Raw genomic sequence first — 10,287 nt, forward strand, 5'->3', positions numbered from 1 at the left:
GGGGTGGGGGGCGTTTCTGACAAATGCCTGGTGTCTCTTTCCTCGCTGAGAAAGCCTTTGAGAATCATCTGCTGTGATAGTGTGGGGTGACACTGTCGAGCTGTGCTGCTGCCAGACTTAGCGGCCTTCTTCAAATTTGAAAGAGGGAAACGCTGGAGGGTTTGGCCACCTTACGATTTGTTAGGCTTTCAGTGTTCAAAAGCGCGCTTGAGTTTTTAAGGGTTTCTGGTAAAGGCTACTGTGCATCGGCTTCCCTTTGCAAGCGAAAGTTAACATCTGCTCTCCGTATATTGTTTACAATGATCATTGAATTCCAGAAACAGATTCCCATTTTCTTCCAACGAATGTAAATGCCAGGGAGCTGTGTGGTTGTGCGGAATGTTGAAGACAGGCTGGAGAAGCTTTCCTAAGTTGTAGAGTTATTAAATTGCTTTGTTTCATGTTGGAAGCAACTAATCAGTTACTTTTAAAAAGGCGTTGATCAGGATGTATGCCATACCCAATGATTAAATTATTACCAGTTTGTAGATGAGGTGACAGCAGTGCATAACTCAGTGGACATAGTGCCTTTTTATATACAAGTCAGAATTACATTGATAGAGCATAGCTTTAACTTTTCTTGTGTTTATAGAGGCAGCACATTAGTACAGTCTAGGATTAACTTTTCTTAAGGATGAGAATTTCTTTCCTGGTGAGTTCCTATTTATTGGAACAAAGATTCTGAGAAGTTTTATCTTTTATAGTTTGGTACAGAAGGGAAATTTCTAATATCAGAAATGAAGATTTTGTGTTTTTTGTTTAAATGTTGTGACGTCAGAATTGTTAGGCATGATCATGATAGCTGGTATGTGCTCTGTGGGATATTTTTTTTCCAAAGTAACTATTTGTATCTGTAGTGGCATTGTGTTGGGTACAATGTTCTGTTTAATTCTCATAATACTGTTCGGGAAACATCCCCATTTTATAGATGAGAAGGCTAAGACTCAGATGTTAATTCACTTTTAACCCTTACAAAACAACTGTGGAGGGAGCTGAGTTTGAACCTAGGACTGTCTGATTGTAAAACTCTTCTTCAAAAAACATTAGTATCAAAAGGGAGGGGAGCTCTAGGGTGCAGGGTTGGAAATACCTTCTGTCCCTGAGACACTCCCCAAGCACCCCCAAAGAGATGGTTCCATTCTTATCTGAGTTCGATGTTGATTTTTCTGAGGTTAGTAACCACTGAATTTCTACCTTCCAGTTTTTTATAGTTAGGAAAAGTGAACTACACAGATTAAGCAGCTTAACATGCTAGTTACTGGCAAAGCACTCCCAAAATAATTGTTTTTACTTTGAATAGATGATGTTTGTGTATGCCATAAGTTAAAAAAGAAAAAAAGCCCAACAGTACAGAAGGGTAGTCCTCACTTTCTCACTGGACCCAGGTTCCAAAGGTGACCGGTGTCGTCAGTTTTATTTGCACTCCATAGATATTTTTTGCTCATGCAAGTGCATGTTTGTATACATGTATAGAGAGAGCTCTCTTTTATCATTGTTTAAGAGTGCATGGGAATTCTATTGTATGATTGTATTAATTTGCTAAAAGTCACTTATTAAGGGCTAGGTAGGTTATTTCTAATACTTTGCTATTAAAAGTCATGCTGGCAAGGCAACATAGTGTTTAGTTAGACTTGTGGGCTCTGAAGTTCAAGTTCCACTTGCATTAAATGCTGGTGACCTTTGCCACATTCCTTATCCTCTCCTTTTCTCTTTCTCCTGGTTTGTAAAACGGGCCAGTATTTATCTTCTAAGACTATCATGAAGAGGATGGACACATAAAATACTTAGACCTTAGTAAGTTTTTGTTTTTCTTTTAAAATTGTTGTTATACATCCTCAAGTATACTTTTGGTTTATTACTGGAAGTGCAGTTTCTTGCTGGAAAGTATGAGATGTTGCCACATTGCCCTTCAAAGAGGTCATACCAATTTATGCAACCAGTATCCTGCCCTGCTTTTTAACAGATGAGTGAAATATTATAATGATTTAACATCATTGTAGAAACATGAGCTGTAATTTGACTTTGGTTTTTTAGAAACATCTTAAAGAAATTGCCGTTTTTGCGTTCCTGAATATGTTCTAAATTATCAGTCTGTCATTTCACATCAGATTTAAGTTACTTTTTAGCATCAATTTTTAAAAGTTGTTTGCTGCTTTAGAAAAAAATTGATTGAGCAGTCATGAAATTGGTAAGCTATGCTTTTTGACCAAATGCAGACTTTCTGCTAAGATCTTTTGTAAAGAATTAGCAAAATTTAGGATCTGTAAAACTTTCAACCAATCTTCTTTAAAGATTGGTTAAAGGTTTGGTATTACTAAGGGGAAAAAAATGGTTTAAAAGGCAACAATGATAACACTCTAAATCTTATTTAGGTACAAGCCAATAGTTGATCCACTGCTGTACATCAGGCTTCCTTTAGTTATTAAGGTGATTTCCTCTTGCTAATTGTTGCCCAGATTAATTTTAGCACCACTCTGCTTTAGTTACTCCCCATCCAATGCCAAGAAAGCATCCGTTTAGGAATCTCTGCCTGGGCATAGCTGGGATATTTTAGGCATGGTACTCTTGACTAACAGCTGAAGTGCTGGCCATGAACTGCTGACACCTGTTGAGACATGCCAGTTTCAATTTCTAAAATTTCCAGAATTTTTTACATGTATCAATTATGAAATCACTTGGTGTATTTCATTTCCTTATTCATTAAACACTTATTTAGTAGTTGACACGCAGCAGGGAGTATTCTAGGAGCTAAATAGTAAGAGTTTTTTTTACTTATTTGGAACATGACTATCTTCTGTAGTGATGCTTGCAGCTTATTGTGTATGACAGTGATTGTGTTTCTGAGAACACACAGCTATATTGGATTTCTACAAAATCCTGTAGATTATATTTATAACGCTGTAGAGGCAGCTTAATTTTTATGCTAACAAACTTTAAGGCTTGAAGTAGAAGCACTGCAACATAGGAGGCTCTCTTTGATTATAGGAGGCAAGTTTTGATCTGCTAAGTGGAATAGAAGGTGCACTTGAGGTGTTGTTATTTAATGCTTTTACCTTAGAGTATTTGATCCGAATTCTTCCCAGTTTAGTATTCCTTAGTATTCTTTTCTTAACTCCACATTTGAGAGAAAAAGTTCACATCATTAGGCAGTTGATGAAGCCTATTTTATTTTTTTCTTCAGAGAAAGTTTTCCTAGTGTGAATTAATGATCCCCTGGAAGCATCTGGTTCAGAGATTGAAAATTCCATTAAGTAATGGAAACTGGAGATGAGGCAAACCTGACTGAATTACTCTTGCACCACCCTCCCAAACATTTTTGACAGGCATAAAATCTCTTGCCTGGGATACATTAACTAATATGTATGTATTTTCTGTACCTTATTGGAAAGAATGAGCATAGTTTTTAATTGAAAGTACAATAAGCTAACTTCTTGTTTAAAATTTACAGTCCCTTTGTAAAATAATGAAAATTCGAGTTAACTTACTCTGGATCTTTTTTCTTAAGCTAATTCAAAAGAAATTTTGCATTCCCAATAGCAGTGTATGAGAAATGCAGCGTCTCTGTATCCCCACCAGCATTTGCTTCCTGGTGCCATTATGTTTTATTTTAGCTCCTATAAGAGGTGTGCAGTGATATCTTATTGGGTCTTAATTTGCATTTTCCTAATGACTAGTGATGCTGAGCATCTTTCTCGTTTTTAATTTGCCATCGGTATAGTCTCTTCCTTGAAATGTCCTTTTTTGTGTGTGTGTGTGTCCCATTTCTAGTTGGATTTTTTCTTCTTTTTTAACTCTTTAGTTTTGAGAGTTCTTTATATATTCTGGATCCAGGTCCTTTTCAGATATGTGGTTTGCAAATATTTTTTCCCATCTTCTGTCTTGTCTTTGCATCCTCAGTGGGTTCCTTCGTGTTAGGTTCTTTTCCTTTATAGGACATGTTTTTGGTACAATGTCTAAAAATTCTTACCAAGCTTTAGGTATCAAAGGTGTTCCCGTGTGGTTTTCTCCTTAAAATTTTATAGTTTTACATTTAAGCCTGTGATTTATTTTGACTTAATTTTTATATAATGTGTGAGGTTTGGGTTGAGGTCTTTTTTTTTTTTTTTTGGCCTATGGGTGATGTCTGATCACTCAAGCGCCATTTGTCAAAGACTAAAAGACTACCTTCCTCCTTTGAATTGCTTCTGCATCTTTGTGAAAAATCAGTTGGACTTAATTGTGTGAATCTATTTCTGGGTTCTCTGCTCCACTGATCTGTGATTGATCTGTGTATCTTTCTCTTCACACAGTATTGACTGTTGTAGCTATGTAATAAGTCTTAAAATTGGGTAGACTGATTCTTCCCACTTTATTTTTCTTTTTCAAAATACTTTTAGCTATTCTGGGTCTTTCGCCTTCCCTTATGGGTTTTAGAAAAATCTTGTCAGTAGCTATTAAAAAACCTCATTAGAGTTTTGATAGGAGCAGTGTTAAAGTTTCTTTAAAAGCTAAAGGAAAACTTACCATGCTGTCCAATAACACCGCAGAACATTTGTCTTGGAAAAATGAAAAATTAACATTCACCAAGTCTGTGTACACTACTATTTACAGCAGCTTTATTTGAAATAGCCAAAAACTGGAAACAACCGAATGTCCTTCAATAGGTAAATGGCTAAGCAAATTGTGGTACTATAACCACCCCCATGGAATGCTGCTCAGCAGTGAAAGGGAATATACTGTTAAGACATGCAACAAACACTTGGATGAATTTGTATCATGATGCAGAATCCAAGAAGCTGTTCCAAAAAGTCACATACTGTATGATTCCATTTATATAACATTCTCAAAATGATAAAATTTGAGTAAAGAACAGAGCGGTGGTTGCCAGGACTTAGGAATGGTAGGGAGCAAGGGATAGGTGTGACATAAGTTTTAAAAGTTTTTAAATTTTAATTAGTTTTCATGTGTTTTGGGTGTGCTTGAGTTTCTTTCTGTAAAAGCATGACCTACCTTTTTTTTAGTGTTACGGACATTTTAGAAAAAATTCAGTTGGCAAGATAGATTTTCTAAAGTTTTCTGTGGAAAAGGGAAAATACATGATATAAGGGAAATTATCTTTTTACACCGTTCACATGCTCTCCAAGCTGGAGTTTTGCAGGCTGCCTTTTTTTTTCTTAGCTATTAATACATTCGCTTACTAAAAGGAAAATAAAAGAATAACATACTTGTGTTTCTACTAAGACTATTTCAGTCATGAGTTAAATTGTATACTGTATCATTGTCCTGAATTTAGTAATCAAGTGCTTTTCAGATTCCTGAGTTGAGAAAACTATACAATGTATAGAATGTATAGAAAACTATACAATGCTTCATCTTTTTAAGGCTCAGCTTTTCTAAACTGCTTACCTGTAAAATGGGGCCAACCCACTTACTTATCTGCTTGGTGAAATATGAAATGCTTGTCATGAGGTAGCAATTATTATATAATGCATTTAGCTAAGAATCTCCATTTTTAACGGGGTTCTAAACATGGAAATTTCCTCATTGATTAATATCTGCGCCTGAGTGTTTTTCTTCTTGGACATTCTTTTCTTGTCATGAAGAATATATTTTCTGGCTTTTGGCCAGAAGCAGACTTATTTTTACAGTTAGTAATCAGGATAGGAATGGAATTAACACTTGATAGAACTTCAAAAAGAAGAGTTTTCTGAAGACAGTTTTTACTTAAAGGAAAACAAACAAACTAGCACTTTTATTTTAAGATGACAGTAGGGTGTGGAAGTGACCTGACTTGTCCCCTTTCCTTTCAGCTTAGCATTTGGGGGATCTTTTCTTAACCTTCTCAAAATTAAACAACAGATTGTTTTTTATATGCATACTATACTTCACTCAAGCCTTTCATAGTTTTCATATTTAGAAGAATAGGAGACTTATTTTCAGGTTTCTTGTATGTCTTGATAAATAATTCAGTTCTCATGTGGTGTTGTTTGCATTAACTTTTTGTCCCCTTCAGGTTTCCTCCTGTTTCATAGTCAACCAGAACAATGTTCTACGCACATTTTGTCCTCAGTAAAAGAGGGCCTCTGGCCAAAATTTGGCTAGCGGCCCACTGGGATAAGAAGCTAACCAAAGCCCATGTGTTTGAGTGTAATTTAGAGAGCAGTGTGGAGAGTATCATCTCACCGAAGGTATGTTTGATGTTGATGTTTTTATTCACTTTGTTGATTGTTCATTGATGTGTGAAATAGAATTCTATAAAAACAGCTTCTTAGGTAGGCACCAATGTATATTGGAGGTAAAGAAAATCCATAGATTAGCCAGAGTTTCAATTTGATACTCCCTTCTCTTTAAAAATTCTGTTGAGTACAGAGATATCTTCATTTGCCTCTTTTAATGGCAGATAAGCATGGTCGGGCAGTACCCAAATAGTTTATATTTAACTTTCTAGATGTTTTTTATATTAAATATGTGTATAGATATTCTGATTGAGGACTTTACAAAGTTTTCAAAATAAGGACCCATTAATTAGAAAATGTTGCAGGGGCCAGATCTAACTATTGATACTTTATCCACGTAGCAAATAGTATCCAGAACACTTGCTCCACCTCAGGTTCACAGGCCTACTTGCCTGTTTCTTGAAGATACCAGAACTTTTTCCCATCGTAGAACTTTTGTACTTGGCCATCTTTCCTTAAATATTTAATTACTGTGTTCCCCTAGAATGGAAGCCTCATGAATGTCCTTACCTTATCTGCCTTGCTTACTACTCTGTTTCTAGAGGAGATTTTATTGATATCCTCTGAACTTCTGAAACAGTGGTTTCCACCCTTGTATTTCACAAATAGTATGACTTACTATGTGTTTTTTGTGTTGCCAAGGAAAGACCATTCAAACAAACAGTCACAATTATAGCTACTAACATCATGAGCATTTCATTGAGGAACAGACAGGTTGACTTTAAAAATGTATGAAGGGCTAATCTCAAAGGTATAGTCCTTGAATATAATTTTTATATAGTCTCTCTCTCTCACACACACACACACACACACACACACACACACACACACATATATCACATCTGTGTTTCAAAGGTCCTTTCCTGGGCTTTGTATTTATGCATAGGCATACACACATACAGGTACCAATTTTCCTATTTTGAAAACATTCCAGATTGCAGCTCCCTGGATCAGCATTGGGAGCTCCTCTTAGAAGTAACAGTTTGGACAATGCTGGTATAGTGTGTTAAATAAGAGTAGTACTTTACTGCTGAAGGAGCAAGGGGATCCCAGGAATAAAGCTGGGATGTAGCAGAGACTTGTTCAGAAAAGTTATCTGGGAAAATAAATGTTTCACAGGAGAGAAGTGAAAGTTTGTATTTGGAATTAGAGTAAATTATAAAATTTCTATCTGTATATGGAAATTCAACTGGTTTTAGAGTTACAGTGTAGAATTTATTGGTGTTAAAGATGTTTCTATTATGTTATTTCTAAGACAATACTAATTAGGCAACTTTACAAACGGGAAAATAAGTGACCTGTAGTTCTGCCACCTAGAGAAACCTTTAGTATTTTGCTATGTCTTCTAGACTTTATGGGTGCATGTGTTATACATGTAATTTTCCTCCTTTTTTATGCATGTATAAAAAAACTGCATTGTAAGTTTTGTAACAGGACTGCATTCAGGAAAAGCTCTGTTCATAACTCTGCCATCATTTTTAATGATTGCATTGTACATTGTTATAGTCTCTTACCCACGGAACTTAAATACACAAAAAAACCCAGAAACACAACTTGACCAAAATTGAAGTGAGGTCATTTGTGTTTTCATAAATTCACTGTAGAAATACTAATGTGTATGGTTATGGGGAGCTGCTGCAGACACTCTTGGGAATGTTTTAATAAACGGCGTGTGCACTGCATTACCTTTATCATATTCAAAAAGCTCTGAATTCCAAAACACGTTTGGCCCCTAGGACTTCATATAAAGGATTATGGGCCTGAAATTTATCATTTTGATTGTGTATGATTTATTTTACCAGCTTCTTTTGGGAGGGAGGGAAATAATCCATATTTTTTCCAAATTTTTTGAATTTAATTCCTCTGGTCTGTATAATGCAACCATTAAAAATTATGATAATGCTATGAGCAGAGCTTTTCCTGGCTGCAGGCTCATTACAAAACAATATAATACAGTTTTTTGTGTACACATGCACACAAAAAGAAAAATTGTGTTTATGCATATATAAAAGCCTAGAAGGCATATTAAAATATTACTAAAGGTTTCTCTAGGTGGTAGGATTACAAGTTTTTGTTTTCCTCTTTTTAAAAAACAGCCGTTTAGTAACTGTTACTTGTAAAATCTTTTGTTCTGTGTCTTTCCTTGATGTTGATGTTTAGGAATATAATTATTGGAGCAGGTGGTATACTTATTTTAAGATTTCTGATGTGCATTAACAATTCGCTCTGTGGGGAAATTGCACCAGTGTGCACTCCTGGTCGAATTGTTTGAGAAGATGATGTTTTCTTTTTATAGGTATGTTTACTGAGTTAGGTGAATGGAGAAGGGAGAAATGGAACTCTTTTCTTGAAATTGATATGTGTGGCTAATCTTTAACATCCATAAGCAAGTATTGAGGGTGATTTGGCTTAAAAGGATAACAAACTTTTTCATGATGTGTGCAGAGTACTTTGTACCCCATTGGGGACACTACAACTTTAAAAACCATTTCTAAGTGTGTTTTTATTTGATTGATTGATTTTGTTTTATTGTGATAGAATATATCACAATAGATATCTCCACAGGGTGAACTGACCTGAAAATTTCTAATGTCTGCTCTTGTTGTGCAGTTCTTGTGGTGAAATGTTGGTTTAGTCGTTTAGAACAAGTGGCAGACAAATTGCTCCTTGCAGCTGCATGCGTTCTCTCTCCCCGCTTCCCCTCTCCATCTCTGCTTGGAACAGCCCCTCTTAAATCCCTGCAGATCATAGTTTTCCTTGGATGTGTCGCCTGTGTTCTTGATTATACCCCACTCCTAACGTGAGCTAGTTCAACAGCAAAAATGCCACACCTCATTTTACGTATTCCGGGACTAAACTGCACCAAACTAATCCAGAAAGAAAGACTTGGCCCAAACACCACCTTTTTATTTAATGAGGTGACTACTTTATTATCTGCATTTTTAAGAAATTTACTTTGAGGTAACGTTGATTTATAACATTATATAGGTTTTATATTTCTATTTCTGTATACCCCACAGTGTGCTCATCTCACCACCAAAAATTCAGTGTCCATCCATTACCATACAGTTGATCCCCTTTAGCCGTTTTGCCTTTCCCCCATCCCCTTCTCCTAAGGTAACCACTACTGTATCTCCATGTTTTTGTTTAAACACCACCTTTTAAAAGTTGCTAATTCTGGACAAGATAATGGCATGCCAAGATTGGGGGTTTTTTCCCTCCTTTTTTCTTAGGTGAAGGTGCAGTCAGCAGTAATTTTAAATTTCCAAAGACTACACCATAAAGGGAGATTCTCATTTTCCATTAGGAGCAGTATTTTAATTGGGTATTATTTTTCATATCAGGGATTTATCATCAGATGAGTCCTAGATTTAGTTATAAATTTATTACAGTTTTAGATACTTAAGAATTTATAACACTAAACTTCATAATTTATGCTGTTGTGAGATGTGACCATAAATATAGAGCCTGAGAGTTATTGTAAATAGGATTCTAGACTGCTATAGAGAGTACCCATATTAAATAAAACAACACATTGTAAGTTATAAGTAACATAGTGTACCAAGCATAATTTAAACTTTAAGCAAATATTTAACAGCTTTCTTTGCTACTTAAAAATTTGATGTTTTTATGGTGTGATCTGGAAAACAATCTGGTAAAGTTGAGCTCATGTTTTATTGTTCTTTAAAAAAAAAATTCTTATTATAACCAGAGGAATTTTGAATCATTCTATTTAGATTGGGTATTTACTTCTCTCATTCTTTTCCCAACTACTCTGTCTCATCCCACATACTGGATCCCCCGTAGGCACTGATCAAGATCTACCTTGATAAAATACAGGCTGAGGAATGTATTTTCTTGTGAAGAAAGATGGATACCATTATCCTTTATCAGTTAGTATGCTTTCCAGTCAGGTAATAAAAACGCAGTGAAAAGTGGCTTAAACAATAAGGAAATTAACAGTCTTATTTAACTAGAAGTTTAGAAATAGGAAGATCTAGGATTGGTTCAGCCGTTCAAAGATGTCATCCAA

General features: G+C 35.5%; 1 protein-coding gene across 1 annotated transcript in view; it reads left to right on the forward strand.

Annotated features, from left to right (window-relative positions):
* The window catches only part of RAD21 (RAD21 cohesin complex component), a 28,023-nt gene that overhangs the window by 684 nt on the left and 17,052 nt on the right, over positions 1-10,287 (forward strand). The window contains exon 2 of the mRNA XM_007451681.1: positions 6,032-6,206. Within this exon, the coding sequence (XP_007451743.1) occupies positions 6,063-6,206 (144 nt within the window). The 5' untranslated portion in view covers positions 6,032-6,062. The remainder of the gene's footprint in view (positions 1-6,031; positions 6,207-10,287) is intronic.

Source organism: Lipotes vexillifer, unplaced genomic scaffold (assembly GCF_000442215.2).
Source record: "Lipotes vexillifer unplaced genomic scaffold, Lipotes_vexillifer_v1.1 scaffold440, whole genome shotgun sequence".
In the NCBI taxonomy this organism is placed as follows: Eukaryota; Metazoa; Chordata; class Mammalia; order Artiodactyla; family Lipotidae; genus Lipotes; species Lipotes vexillifer.